This window comes from Epinephelus fuscoguttatus, linkage group LG10 (assembly GCF_011397635.1).
Source record: "Epinephelus fuscoguttatus linkage group LG10, E.fuscoguttatus.final_Chr_v1".
NCBI classification, from domain to species: domain Eukaryota; kingdom Metazoa; phylum Chordata; class Actinopteri; order Perciformes; family Serranidae; genus Epinephelus; species Epinephelus fuscoguttatus.
The window spans coordinates 41,165,548-41,181,319 of NC_064761.1; the positions used below are offsets into that span (position 1 = coordinate 41,165,548).

General features: G+C 41.5%; 1 protein-coding gene across 3 annotated transcripts in view; it reads right to left on the bottom strand.

Annotated features, from left to right (window-relative positions):
* Positions 1-15,772, bottom strand: part of LOC125895247 (capping protein, Arp2/3 and myosin-I linker protein 3-like) — a 53,258-nt gene that overhangs the window by 20,382 nt on the left and 17,104 nt on the right. For all 3 annotated transcript variants that reach the window (XM_049586914.1, XM_049586913.1, XM_049586915.1), the window contains 14 exons: positions 15,498-15,602; positions 15,302-15,371; positions 11,641-11,722; positions 11,410-11,506; positions 11,131-11,185; positions 7,554-7,726; positions 7,378-7,446; positions 6,824-6,917; positions 1,770-1,868; positions 1,563-1,682; positions 1,369-1,482; positions 1,119-1,294; positions 889-976; positions 650-769 (listed from right to left, as the gene is read on the bottom strand). In XM_049586914.1, the coding sequence (XP_049442871.1) occupies positions 650-769; positions 889-976; positions 1,119-1,294; positions 1,369-1,482; positions 1,563-1,682; positions 1,770-1,868; positions 6,824-6,917; positions 7,378-7,446; positions 7,554-7,726; positions 11,131-11,185; positions 11,410-11,506; positions 11,641-11,722; positions 15,302-15,371; positions 15,498-15,602 (1,462 nt within the window). The remainder of the gene's footprint in view (positions 1-649; positions 770-888; positions 977-1,118; positions 1,295-1,368; positions 1,483-1,562; positions 1,683-1,769; positions 1,869-6,823; positions 6,918-7,377; positions 7,447-7,553; positions 7,727-11,130; positions 11,186-11,409; positions 11,507-11,640; positions 11,723-15,301; positions 15,372-15,497; positions 15,603-15,772) is intronic.

Consider the following 15,772-nt stretch of genomic DNA (forward strand, 5'->3'; position numbering starts at 1 on the left):
GTCAGTTTGGTGTGTCTAGGCTTTAAAGGGAAATTTCGGTTTATTTCAACCTGTCTCCTATCGTCCTAAATTTGTTTCAAGTGACTAGTGACATAAAAATAATAGTTAGCATGTTAGCCATTAGCCTAGATACAGCCGGGGCGCATAGTAGTGTCAGACCTGGGCATACCTTCAAGTGCAAAGTTAGGTGTGCTGCCATGTTTGTTTACCATCTAGCTCTGGCCGCGCTTTGGAAAGCAGAGCTAGATGGTAAACAAACATGGCAGCACACCGGTAAGGTATGACAACACGTTTGCATGTCGTTTTCTATATGTTCTCTGACATTTATCCTAACGATATGAGGCGGTCTTTGTGGGAAAAAAGCTTGTTTAGTGGACTAACTTTGCACTTGAAGGGATGCCCGTTCACTTATGTTTTAACAGGTCTGACGCTACGGCTGTATCTAGGCTAACGGGTAACATGCTAACTATTATTTTTATGTCACTAGTCACTTGAAACAAATTTAGGATGATAGGAGACAGGTTGAAATAAACCGAAATTTCCCTTTAACATGAAATCTCAATAATGCGAAAAGATGGCACGTCTGAGCCCAAGATGAGCTCAGACACACCCTTATAAACACCACATGCGTCTGCATCTTCATACTCACTATGCTGGTGCTGAGCTCCTCATCTGTGATGTCCAGAGAGTCTCTGTGTCTGTTGAACCTCCAGCCAGTCCCATCTTCACATGTCCCGTCCCAGCGTTTCAGGTGAGACACCTGCCGAGTCTAAAACAGACAGACAGACGGCGCTCTTCAATTCCTTTGACGCCCAATCAATCACTTTGTCTCAGACACATGAGTATCTACAATCAGTGGTCAGTGCCTTTTACAGTAAGTGTATTTACCAGGGTCTTATGGGTGGCGTAGAGCTCCTGCAGGATCTGGTCCACGATGGAGTTGGTGAGATAGGAAACCACTGACAGCTTCACTTCTCTGCAGGAGATTGGGTTAGGAGAAAGTGAGAGACAGACGGGAAGAGGTTTGGTAAAAGCGAGAGGAAATCAATAACCTTCTTATCAAATTCAACCCTTTACTGCTGCCCCCCCTTCAATTTCTGCATTTCTCCTCCTCTTACTCTAAGGCTCGGTGGATGTCCTGCGCTGCCCTTTCCATCAGAGCTGTCCGGATGGCTGAGCGAGGGATGGACACGCGCTCAGAGACAGATGAGAGTGGAGGGCTCAACCTCTCTGCCGCAGAAGAAGATAAAGGGCAGAGCTCGCGACAGAGAGACACCATAGAGTCGACGATCACCTGCAATGGATGCCAGTGATCAGTAACTCAGCCATCTGTGACGGATCATGTGAAAAAGAGGCTGTAACATCTACCTGCAGCTCTTTGTCCGCAGCTTTGGCGAGTTCACCAGCCAGAGAGTCCAGTCTCTGCCGCACCGGCCCGTCCACAGACAGCACATGAGCCAGCTCACACAGTGAAGGGTACAGCTTGAGAGGCACAAAAGAAAAATCACATTTCTGTGTGACAGTAAGGCAAATACTACTCTCACACATTTCACATCACTCACAGCACGGGAGTTCCTGGCCTCTTTTAACACTTGTTTGGCAGCTTGAATCTCCTCCATCTCTCCGACGCCTCGTAACACACACACCTGCTGCTGGACACGCACGCAGAGGCGCTCCATCACCTTGGAAACAGACAGGCGAGGGAGTGTTACGAGCACAAACACAAATTAAAAACGCTCATAAACAGAGAAGCCAGCGCACACAGATACCTGCTCGGCAGTGCTCGTAACCAGGCCTTGGTGCAGCCGCAGAGCCTGTCTCTGAGAGAAACGCTGGGTCTGGTTGTTCCTCACCAGAGAGCGCTGGATCTGTGCTCAAGAGAAGCAAAAGAAAGTTATGAGTTAAAAAAAAAAAACTGGCCACAAAAACATGAGGACTGGCTAAAAAGACGGGGTGATGATGCAACAAGCAGATTGTTGAGGAAACAAAGTGAAATGAAGCAGAGTGAGAGGATGCAGAGAAGAGGCTGCAGTTTCATTTTAGTTTCATATTTCTGGGCCGTGTTTACTGAAGGCATCTTAGGACTGAGATGACTGCAGAATCCATCTCACAAACCTATTTAAAAGCTTCTCATAGAAATGAGCATAGATCAAGAAGCACGTGTTTTTTTTTTTTACATTTTCATTGTTCTTGTTTATTAACTTTTATCCTGAAACTGATGCTCTCTGTAGTGATGTTTGAGGCGGAGTTAGTTATTTTCTAATCAGAAGACAAAGAAACAAATTTAAGGTTCAGTGTGTAGGATTTAGGTTTAGTTTATAATCACTTGGAAAAAAAGATCTGTTGTGGTTTTTTCATGACCTCAGAATGAGCTGTTTATGTCTACATGGGGAGCAGATCCTCGTCTACAGTGATTGCCATGTTGCATCCCCATGTTTCGTCAGTAGCCCTGAACCAGGGGTCTGCAACTTTTAACATCAAAAAGCTATTTTTGGCCGAATCTTTGTTTTTTTTTTTGTTTGTTTTTGGTTTTTTTTTTTAAATCTGTCTGATTTAATTTAGGTAAAGCTGACTTTCAACCTAGACACTTCAATGAATATTTATTCTGTGTTTTGATATCTGCTGGTAAGAAAGCCGTCAGAAGACACTGGCTGCTTTCTGACCCCCCCACAGTAGAAGAAAGGTCCGATATAGTTAATGAAATGTACAGAATGGAAAAAAATACCATCTCACTTTGCCTACAAATATGAATGAATACATTTACGAAGTTATGGTCAAACTGGATCCCATATGTGCAACAGTCACAGGCACATTTTTTAGAATCGACAAATCAATAGATCCTGTAAAGAAAGTAAAAATAATGTACTGGATATTATTTGGTACTTTGCAGCATTAGTGGTGAATACAAACAAATCTGTCCACTCACTATGAAATTCTCTATTTTCCTCTTAGACGTGTTTTTTTTTTTTTTTTTGTAGGATTTGGAATCAATAGCAAGCCTCACTAAGGAGACTCAAGCTTCGCCATCATCATTTACTGAGATTCAGCAAATTTCAGGAAAAGGCGCCAGGCCATAGACATATGTCGCACATGGTTAATGAGATGTAAAACATTTTTTTATTCAGTGTATAGGCTACACATTTATACAATTGGAAAACGTAAGAATCGCTTCAGGGCTACACAATGATAACTAAAAATTAAAATGTTGAAAAATAACATGGAAGTTATTCACTTCCATGTTATTTTTTTGTCAAAGCCACAGGGAGCCACTGCAGAGGGGCTAAAGAGCTGCATGTGGCTTCTGATCCGCAGGTTGCCTACCCCTGCTCTAAACAAACCAAACGCTGCCTCTAGGTGGAGTCATTTGCATTTTAGCGTCAGCCACTGAGGTTAGCAGTCCTCTGTGATGAGCAGCATTGAAAAAACACTGTTTTTAAACATAAAACTATTTCATTCAGTGTTTCTACCAGTCTTAATCACCAGGTGTGTTAGTTTTGGCAAATTAGAAGCCACTGCAGTTAACTCAGCTCCAAGTAAAAACCTCCTGAACATCTGGATCTTAACTCTGACATGTTGAACATCATCACAGAAACATTGATTTGTAACATGAAGCTGCTTTAGTCAGTGTTTTTAAGGTTTTAATCGCCTGGTCTGTTTGTTCTGGAGAGGAAGAGACCTCTGTGGATAATTCGACTCCCAGTAAAAACCTCCTGAACACTGAAGGGATTCTAACTGGGAGACGTTTCAGCTGGTTGTAATCTGCTGTCACTCAGTCTTACACACTGCTCCTTTAATTAAGCAATTTCTGATGTGGACCAAACTGGCCATATGTTGTGTATCCACTGAGTGATTTACATGTGCCAACCTCTTCTCCATGTGAGCCAGCAACCAGCCAGACTGCAGTAATGACTGCAGCGCTTTGATGGAGAAAGATGTGGGCGACGGGAGGTGTTTTATTTTATTTATGTATTTATTTGCAGCAGCATCAAAGTAGAGAATCTCTACCTGAAGCCTGATGTATTAATCTCCTCTGGCTGAAGTGCTACTTTCCTGATGTTTTCAGTTTTCCTATCTCCTTTTTTTTCTCTTAATATATGATGTGTATGTTGTTTCAGGTGAAGTTTGTACCTAACAGTAACGTCTGCCTCCAGCTGTAGCTCAATGATCAAAGTTTACTTTCTTACACTTACTTTCATGTGGTGACGTGAATCATAAAGTACAGCCAGCTGAAAGCTCTGACTGTTTATTGCACATTAAGCTACTGAATGATTGGAAGTATAAAACATTTCTATAGTGCCGTTTCCAAGATTTACACTTAACACTATGCAGCTCCCCTCTGCTTTATAGGGAGTTTCAGCTCATTGTTTAACTGTCCAGCTGCAACTTTACTGTTTCGCTTCACTGTCACTGCTCTCGGTGTTGTTTCTGGCCACAGCAGGCTGCTGTACTCAGAGACAAAACTCCAAAAAAAAAAAAAAAAAAAATCCACTGTACACAACCTGCTCTGCACCACACTGCAGACAGACACAGTTAACATCTAGCTGGTGAAAGCAGTGGTTCATTTAGCTGCTTAACAACCTGGGACCGGTTGCACAAAACACCTCATATTTTTCCTTAAGTTTGACTTGGGGTGAAGTTAACTCAAAAACATGAACTTATTTACTGTGTTTAAAGAGATTTTACAGCTGTAAAAGTTTCCATGGAAATTATTTGTGTGTGTGGACTCATGTTTGCGATGCCGTAATCTTCTCACAAAGTTGGCTCATACAGTAGTTAGATAGTGAAAAAATGGAAGAAAATAAGACAAGAAAACCAAATCTGTCAGAGGAGGAAAACATTATACTTCTGGAGGACTACAATTATCAAAAGCACAAACTACAAAGTAAATTTGATCTCAAAATACCAGAAAACAGAAAACCATTGTAGGAAGAGGCAACGAAAATTAATTCAGTCAAATCAATAAATAGTGTAAAATTAAAAGTGTATCTAAAGCATTCTGTACAGTGGTCAAGGAATTCCTTCTAAGACCAAGGCAAGGAGAAAACCATAAATACTTCAGTGAACATTTTCAGGAAATCTTAAGGAGAAGACTTAAGGGTGTTTTGTGCAACCATTTTTTTTTTCTTTTCAGGCTACTGTCCGGTTCTGCCTTCCAGCTGTTGCGGCTTGTTCTCGCGAGATTTCGGCCGCACTTTGGAAAGCAGAGCTAAATGGTAAACAAACATGGCACCACACCGGTAAGGTAAGACAACACATTTACATGTCGTTTTCTATATGTTCTCTGACATTTATCCTAACGATATGAGGCGGTCTTTGTGGAAAAAAAGCTTGTTTAGTGGGCTAACTTTGCACTTGAAGGTTGCCCGTTCACTTACGTTTTAACAGGTCTGACGCCCCGGCTGTATCTAGGCTAACGGCTAACATGCTAACTATTATTTCTATGTCACTAGTCACTTGAAACAAATTTAGGACGATAGGAGACAGGTTGAAATAAACCGAAATTTCCCTTTAACTAGGACTTTAAGGAGAATCTTAACTTGTGTTCTGTGCAACCGGCCCCAGGTATTTCTGTCAGGGGTTGGTGGAGACCAAAACAGAGTTTAAAGAGAGTAAATATGCAACATATTGTCTAATTGTTGATGTTTGCAAGCTCATTAATATTCCACTGTTATTCCAAATGTAACATTATTCCAATTTCATCCAGGTCATGTTGTCAGCAAATTCTGTTTAGACATTCAGAATTAGCACTTTTTCAGAATTAAGCTATTTCCGATTAAGACGTGGGATATGCCGTATTATTCAAGTCTCAGGAGCATTCTTTGGACGTATATATTGCGCATTCCCAATGTGCACTTTGGGTTTTTACCACATTTTGCAACGCACGGCCTCTGGTCTGTTTATGGTCGGCTCTTGCCAACAGTCTGCAATGCTGGGATAGAGATGCACTCCAAAGAGAAAAAGAAAAGCCCACATTTCTGGTTGGAAGGACAAACACATCTACTTTAAACATTATTAAAGACTTTGAGATCAACAGGTTTTTGGATATGTGCAAATATCGTAACACCACCATTTCAACAAGGTGGTTGAAGGAATGAAAGAGGGAGTCTGTGGTCATAATGTTGAGCGAGTTCACACCAGTGGAAAACTTTAAACCAAAATGAAATATTGATGCAAAGAAGCAGCTCATATTTTGACGTAATAAATGACATGTTAGGGTCACGTTCATGAGAGTGTGCATGGCTGCATTTAAACAGGAATATCAGTGGGATATTAATTTTCATTAGCCATGGAAACAGCTTAGTAGGAAAGTTGTCTTTTTTGGAATAGAGGCAAAAACTGTAAGATTTTGTGCACAACAACAGAGTCAAAAACAACTGTAGCTGCTTTAGGTGCTGCTTTGGGAAACTTTATGAGCCCTTGTAGAAAACATTTGAAGAAAACACCTCCTTGGCCCCATTCCCCAAAAGCATTGTAAGATTAAAATGACAGACTTACAATAGCACTAGTCAGACTTTACTGGTCAGTTCCTAATTTGGTGAATCAGGTTTGATTCCTTCAGCAGTCAGATTTTTATGATGATCATCACAAATATTATGGTTTTGTCTTTTAGATACACAACTGATGGATACAGTTTTTGTGTCCGAAATGTAAAATGTTGATGAATTAATGGTTCCAGTGCAAATGCTAGAAGCTAAGTTTGGTTTTGAAGATGGAAAACGACATGCGAAGATTTCCTAAAATCTTCGTGATTTACTTTAATCTATTGAATCTAAGTTTAAATTTCTGACAATGACTGCATCAGTGGCTGCACTCCGATGCCAACCTTGGTCAGTGCCTGCTCTGTCCTCTCAGGGGCGCTGCGGTACGCCTGGCTGATGTCACTGAGGGGTAGAGGCATGTACTGCAAGGTGAAATTGCTGAGAGAGAGGAAAGAGCAGAAGAGGAAGGAAGGAAGGAACAGAGGAAGGGTAGAATTATTGAAGGAGACAGTACCGGACTAAAAAGACAAAGTAAAGTGGGTTACAGATTCAAGGGTTAGTTAAGGTTAATATCCCCAATGGACAAAGCTCATCCCAAAATATCCCTGCTATGCCATGCAACGAGTGAGTAATACTTTGATCTTTGCAACCATGTCATCCTCAGCCTAAAGGTAAGTCTGGACCATTTAAGATAGCAAAGTGGAAAGCAACAATTTGCTCAGCTCATGTAGCAAATTTCAACATGCTTAAAAAGCTCTTAAATAGAAGGTAAATCCATCACGCTTTTTTTACAGCGCTCTGTTCTTGCAGCAGATATATAAGATACCCTCTTGTTTATTGATGAAATTCTAGCAGGCACATAAAAAAATAAACGTTGATGATGTTTTAATGCTCTTACTGCTCAAGTGCTCGGGCCACATCTAGAAATCCTGCTGCGGAGGTGTTGTTGCGATCCCATGTCACACTCCTGCAGGGCAAAGTGGTGAGATGCACTGAATGCAAACCTCCATATAGAGCATTCGAGCTGTGCTGCAAAAACACAAGTATCCTCTCTCTACATTTCTTTTCCTTCACCTGAGCGTGGTGTTGATCTGCAGGGCTTTGCTCAGCATCTTGGCTCCGATGTCGTCCATGTTGTTCCCGCTCAGGTCCACTTTTCTCAGGCAGGTGTTGCTGCCCAGGGCGTTGACCAGCACGGTGCCTCGTGAGCGCAGGCGCGAGTCAGTCAGGGACAGAGTCTGCAGGGCCTGGAGAGGCAGAGGGGAAACAACGGAGGGAGAGGCATGTGTGTTAAACTGAGTGTGTGTTGGGAGGGATATTTAGGTATAAATTAAGCTGAGAAAAACTGAGTGGTGGAAAGAGATGAGGGGCTCGGGAGCTGTGAGGATAAAGTGCAGTGGTGAGATTTACTGCAGAGTGATATGACTGCTCGCCAACATGACTTTACATGCTGTACATATGAATTATTTACAATATGTGTGTGTAGCGATATAGACACAGCGCTCGCAAGGGTGACAGGGACAGTAATAATTGATGTTACAGTGACACCTCCGCAGTGAAACATAATGCAAAAATGATGTGTCCCCGTGGGCGCGGGAATGTTAATGCTGAGGTTGCTGCAGCACCCCTACTGACAGGGGGTGGAATAACACAATATCCAAATGAAGAAAGGGCTATCTGAACATTTGTTTTAAAGAGAAACTTCGGTATTATTTAACCTGGACCCTATTTTTACATGTTTTTGTGTCTGAGGGTGATTTCGGATCTAGTCTCCTTTGGTCTGAATCAGGGACTAATTTTGTTCCAAAGTTGTATAGTTGCCTAGAGCTGGTTGGTGTTCTCACGGCAGCATTTACAAGAGGACCAGATCAAATGCCTTGTGTGAGAAAGCTGCTCTTGATTGGTCAGAATTTCCATGTGGGAAAAATCCAGGAAGTAAAGCAAACGTTGAAGAAGAGTACACTTGCAAGATAAATGTGACACTTTCTAATGTCACAATGGAGGGACAACTACGCAGGTTGATTTTAGCGCTGCTCATCGTGGACTATATTGCTGTCATTGTTCATTTTAGTCAAAGCATACAGTTTGAAAACGAGGCGCGGCTCCAACTAGAAAACAATGTTTTGATGCATTGGATGTGCTGAATGTGCATATTAAGGCAGTACAGGAGGAGGTGCACATTAATAATCCTCCAGGACTGTAACATGCTCATGTTTAACCCAAACAATGTGTCATGCGACTAGCCTGGTTCCAGACCATAGACCCCGCCCACTCAACTGAGTAGGCTTGCATCTCTGGTCTGGCATACTGCCATGAATTTGCGATTTATCTCGTCCAAACAATGGACGGACCAATGAACGCTGGGGGTGGGGGCGGGTCTGGCGATTAGCCAATCAGCGCCACGCTGATGTCAAGCTGTACGCCGGTGGGTAACTGGTGAGGATAGCAACAATGGCGACCGCTACAGATCCTACAGACCACATTAACGATTCTATCGAGGTATTTCGCCACCACTCGCATTAATGGAGGACCAAATTAAGGAAGCTGCTAAACTGGATTTAACGATGATGCAGCTGGGTGTGCATGATGACGGAGACATTTTAAATGGGCAATGCTCGCTTGTTTTCGGCACCCCCGAGGCATTGATACTAATGACGTCAGATTCTGGGTGAGTCGTTGATCTCTACTGATTGGTTAGGGAAACATCAAATTCCCTCCCCCTTGTAAATTGCCTTCAATGGAGGCGGTGTCAGACTGAAGGTTCTGGGAGCTTCAGTCTGACACTCAGGCTATCATGTGACTGCAGTTGCTTCACATCCAGGTCGGAACACCTTCTCACCACAAACCAACCGCACCAGAGTTCATTTGTAACCGGACCACCTCTTCAAGAAGGTCTCAGTCCGGTTGTTTTGGTGCACACACTAGTGCCCAAACGAACTGCACTGAGGGGGCAAAATAAATTGAGTTCGACTGAAAGCACCTTAAGTGACTAATGGGAACAAACACTCCATTAAAAGTGATTTTTTTTCCACTAACAGGCTCAGACTGTTATAAGAATTGTCTGGCAACATTATGGAAAAGATCCTACAGAGAAATTAAATGTTTTTCTGTACCTTTCGCCTTTCGTCTGTTTCTTATTGTGACCAAGTCTTGCTCAAGGAGACGTCTCGCTTTGAAATTTCGCCAAAGCTGACTGACAAAATGTGAAAGTGTAGCTTAGTGTTATTAAAGATACTGTGACTGTCATGGCTGAATATTTAGCTGATTTTGAGCTGAATGTGAAAAAGTCCTTGAGGTTTCAGAATGAGACTTCTCCTTGAGCAAACTTGGCTACACACAATAGCAAACAGACTGTATCAGCTAAAGGTGAAGAAAAATGTTTCATTTCTCTGCAGGGATCCTTTCTGTTATGTTGTCAGGTACTTAAAGCAATCTGAGCCTGTCAGAGGAAAAAACAAGCACTTTTAGTTGACGTAAATTGATGGTGCACAATTGCTCACAGTGATTACACTGCAGCCTGTTTCACAGTCTTCCTCAATACTGGGCCAATTTCAAAAACTGTTGTTCCAATTTTCCAGGCACAAAAACATGGGAAATTAGGGCCCAGGTTAAAACATAACTAAGTTTTCCTTGTACTTGTCAGAAAATATATGACAAAAAGAAACCAATTGGACATAGGGGCCCATATTGTGAAGGAGACGTCTGTTAACCTGTGGATACATTTTTTTGAGCATCACAACCCCTGCAAAATGACAGCATCAGAATTTGATCCATTTAGTTTGATCATAGTTTGAAAGTCTAGAAGAGCCACACGATCGACTTAGCCGCTTGGCTGGCGAATGTCTCTGGTACGCTTGCTCTATGGGCCCCGTGATGCGGAAGATGTGGGTAATTTTATGCCCAGGAACTTTTTGGCTTTATGCGCCACTGAACATATTTTCTAGGAACAAACAGGGCCTCGCTGTCAACACTGTATCCAGTTCTATTAACACATCCATGGAGATTTGTGTTAGCAGAGGCTAATCAATGTCACGGGCAGGTGGATCAGAGAACCAGAAAGTGTCAGGACAGTTTTGTAGCTGATTTTTAGATCTATAAAATTCCTTGGACATGAGAGACTTGCACTATGGGGGCATCGCCATCGAGATGGAGCTAATGATAGAGCGGACGACAAACTGATGTATGATTCGCCCAGGGCACATTAGTGGCTTCAGTGAAGAGACAACTGGATGTCCAACACCATTTAAAATTATATATTAGAAATTTTGGCACATATAGTCCAGAGAGAAATGTGTCTGAGAGAAAGGAGTACATATTGTTTGGACTAACGGCTGATGGAGCTGATGTATGTATGTCTGAGCAGTTTTCCTGTGTAAGCACATGCACATTTGTACTGTGCATGCAACCCTTAACGAATGTTTCCGTGTGCATATTGTGTCCAGGAACCCTGTGTTGACAGATTTATTATTATCTTCCTTTCCAAAATGGAACTAGGAACTAGAATATGTGATTTTTTTTTCTGTGTCTTTGCAGCTGATCTATTTCCATTTGGATGATTTATTATGAAGCAAAACCAGTGCCAGCAAACTGATAAATTTGCATCCTGCAGTATGTTTTTAAGAGTGAGAAAATGTCCTGTGTTATCACTCACACATTCCTCCTCCTGTATGAGATGAACCAGCTTCTGCAGGACTTCATCCAGAACCCTGCAGACAAGCAGAGACGAGGCTGGGTGAGCTGGCGCGAGTCATTTCCTGCTGCCAGCGAGCTGTCCGCCCGGGGAGCGGCAGCCGCATATGAAAACGGAAGTTAAATCACAGACACGTATATTCGAGCTGGCATATGCAGTACACATGCCCTCTTGCTTACGTACACACATACACACACATGGATAACTGCAGTAAAGCGTGACATAGAGCACCAGCAGCACCTGTTTTTGATGTTGAAGTTCTTGCCCAGATAAAGGTGTTTGAGGGAGGGGTGTCTGGAGAGGGCCGGCAGTACAGTGAGCAAATCTCCATCGAGACCTGTCAACACACACACACACACACACACACAGAGCTCAACATGGCTCAATTCATTAACAGCCCACTAAAACCTCTCCTGCCCGAGGACAAAGAGTCAAGGTCACAGTGGGATGTGTTGCAGCGTGCCATCCTACCATTGTCGGAGATATCCAGAGTGCCGATAGAGGAGACTCTGGGGAAGAGTTCCTGGATTACAGCAGCTCCTGCAGACTTGAGCTGGAGAGAGAGACGGGAAAACCAACATATGCACAGGCATGAATCCCAGTCATTTTAGGTTTAGTCTTTGGGGAATTGTTCTATTTCTCCACAGCGAGGCAGATTTATGAATGCCTTTTTTATGTCTCTGCAAGCAGTGTGAAGGTTTGCTGAACGGTGAGCTCTGCCTCGCTTGTGATCTGCAGCAGCTCTGCTCAGTGGTAGGGAAAACATCATCTTCCATTTGTTGGCTTTTTTTGCTTAAACAAGTAAATAAACAAATAAATAAATATCTTGAAGAGCTGTTTATGGTGCACATAAACAGAAACCAGCTGGGAGTTTGATTTAACTGAATTGACCTGCTTCGAAGTGAAAATGTTTAACTTCATCTCTCCTTAACTACCTAACTTAACTTTTAGAGATCAGAGGCAAGTTACAGAAAACACATGAAGTCTATCTCCTTATTAAGACCAGGGTACTTAAACACATCCAGGCAATGGATTCAAAAAGTTTCCCTTTGATTAAGCTTCTGTATTCTGTCTCATCCCTACATTAAGCCTTTGGTGAGAGGAGAGACAGAACACAGAAACTTTCCTGTTGCCTCTTTTCCCTTTAAAGGCTTCATTGATTTTCTCACAGCCTGGTAAAACCTATATACTGGTACCCATCCTCCATTTATGATGCATATAATTTTTTTCTTCTGTGTAATCTCACCTCATGTTTTCATTATTTTCAGTTTCATTAGTTTCAGTTCAGGTCATGCTGTTATCCGGGCCATATGGAGACCTACTGATGAAGACTTACAGTGGTCCAAACATGTTGGCGCTTTTATTATTTGGCCGCTACAGTAAAATAGGGGTGGGAAAAAAATCGATACAGTATAGTATCACAATATTTAGCGTGGCGATATTGTATCTATATACAGGCGCCAAGTATCAGTCTTCTATTATATACATTATTAATTTTTGCAAACACACATTTTAATATAACCTTTGGTACTACAATAATAAAATGAGTTGCTTTTTCGGTCCACTAGATGGCGCTGAGTATTTTTTTTCCTGGTGAGCAGAGATCTTAGTCTGCAGCATTGGGCAGGAAGTTCATCAAAACTAAGATGGAGGCACCGGGGAAAGAAATCAGAAATGCACCGGCAGCAATTAAATCAAATGTCTGGACTTATTTTGCATTTTTTAATACATAAGGAAAGGGGGACATGGATATGATACATGCGATTTGCAAGCAGTGTCATATGAGAAGTAGTCTCTATATACAGACTCTACATTCAGTGAATGTAGAGTCTGTAGGCAAACCCCGGAGATCTTGCCTTCGGAAGAAGAGCGGAAGAGCCCTGGTTTCCGATTGTAGGCTGTTTGTAGTCCGCGTGATATTGACCAATCACGTTTGAGCCAGCTGCAGTTGTTGCCAGGTTAAACGGTCCGTGCGGTGAACTAATGAGGCGGAACATAATTGGCGTCACTGCAAACTCTGAATCCATCGCAATGGTTCAGTATATTTACTTATATATAAATGGAAGTCGGAAACGGAAATTGGCCTCCTCAAACCGGAATGCCAAAAAATCGGGGGTCTGTCTCCAGAGGCTGTATTCGCCGTCTGCCAGAAGTCAGACGCCGAATACAGCCGATGGGTTCAGAGAACGTATGAGAAGAAAATACTCTGGGAATACTACGAACGTGCGGGCTCACGTCACACTGCACTATCCAGGGATAACATTAGCTGCTGAAAGCCAAGCTAAGCTAGCGTTGTTGAAAGTGAAAGCTTTTGTTACATATTCAGTCAGTATATGACTCCGTCCTGACGTTTTTTCACCGACCCAGCCGTACCAAGCTCTACAGAGAAGTGAGGCATAAAGTTGAGGAATATATATAAAATATATTGTATCACAATACTCAGCATATTGCAATATCGCAATAATATCATATCGTGATAATATCGTATCTTGGGTCTTTTAGTGATTCCCATCCCTACAGTAAAGGCTTTTAGATATTTCCCTCTACTTTGTGTGCTCTGGGAAATAACTTAATTTTAAGCCACAATACCTGTGCTTTTACTCCACTATGTTCATTTGAGAACTACAGCTACTATTTGGTTTACAGATGGAAATTGTTTTTTTATTTTATTTTAGTGTATATGAAGTAACTGAAAACTCCACCTCACCTAGCCGCAACATTAAAATACTGCTTACACATTAACACTTCAAAGGATAATCTGTTATTATGTAGAATACCACAGGGGCCATTCTGCTGCATGGTCAGGATTTTAACTTTAAATAAATGTAGCTGATAATAATCCCTTACATTTTTAATACAGTGATTTTTCTTCCATATTTTTGCACTGAGGTAAAACTATGGAAAACCTTTACAGTCAGTTCAGATAATATGGGTTCAAAATGGTGGCAAGGTTATTATTATATTATATTATAATTTATTTAACTATAGTTACTTGTGTTTTTTATTGTTTTTACTTCTACTACTTCTTGTTGTCACTTTTATGTGAGTTTCACTTTGGCTTTTTTTTTTATTATTATTATTATTTTACTCGGCTACATTGTAAATGAGGTCTCTACCTCAATGTATTTCCAAGTTAAAATAAAGGAAATAATAATAATATTAATAATAATAATAACAAAATAAAAAGCAAAATAAAAACTAAAATTAGGTGTGAAAAAAACATTTTTGTTAACTGAAATAAAATAAAAACTAGACTTTAGAAAAAGAAAACTAACTGAAATGATATTGTGTACTAACAAAACAAACTGAAATAAAATAAAAAATATACAGAAAATGTCTTCAGTTTTAGTCTTTGTCAAATTGGTTAAATGTGTCAACACAACAAGCATGAGAAGACATTTGTGCAAATGTTTATAGACACTGAGAGGTTTACATTACTGCGATTCAACTGCCTTTACAAAGTGCTGTGTTTGTATTGTTATACTTATTCTGAAATTCCTAAATCTGAAATTAATAAAAACTAAATTGAAATAAGACTGCACTGAAAACAAAAAAATAACAACAAAATAAAAATGAAACTCAGGGCTTTAGTTGTAAATCACACTTTGTAAATCTGTGAAAAAACTCTGCAAATTCAAAATTCTGAATGCAGCCATTGAGAAATCTTAAACTGCACAGATGATATGAACTGTGAGGTTTTTTGGCCTCGACTTCAGCTGTAAAATCAGGGCCAACAGTTGTACTTGTGACTTCATTGTGTCTGTTTATGTGAGACTTCAGTGTCACTGACAGCGTGGGAACTTTGTGTTTCAGACATAGTGTTCTGCTGTGAGTCTCACATGTTCCCAAAAGCAGCAGTCTTTGTGTAACCTCACAGTTTCATTCAGATATAAACGTTTTTAACGACCACACATTCACAAACTTACATTTCTCAAGCATTTGCTTCCACAGGTTCACAATGAGCCACATCTCTGAACATTATGTCACAAGCTCACGATCTTACTGAGCCTTATCTGAGCCGACAGGATGAGCTTAAGATTTAGACTGCATGTCCCCCACTCTGTATAAGGAGAAAACACTGAACTATCCCTTTAACTTCGAATGCACTGCAGATGTAGAGATGAACTCTTACCTCACAGCCACTGATGTCCAGATGAAGGTCGTTGATATGAGGATTGGAGGTTAACCCTGTTAGGAGAGCCCTGTGGAGACAGGAAGGATAGTGACAGAGAAAAGACAAGGAGGGGAAGCTGAGGACATCTATTCATTGTAAAGGAGTTTGGATAAAAGGGTGCAGATTTGGATAGAGAATAAGAGCCGACAAGCACCTCAGAACATCAGGGGGCAGCTTCATAGAGGCCAGGCTGACATAAGTGAGGCTGAAGGCCGAGCTGAAGAATTGCCGGAACAGCGGCAGCGTGTCCTTCACTTTCCTGTTGCATAAAGAAAAGACAAGATGAAAGAGAGCAGAGGTAGAAGTGAGCGGATGATGGAGAGAGTGGGATGGGATGATACCGGCCACACAGAGGAGATGAAGTGACATTGTTGACATGCTGGGTAAATATGAGTGCAGTGCTGAGCGCCGAGTACTGACACAGAATGA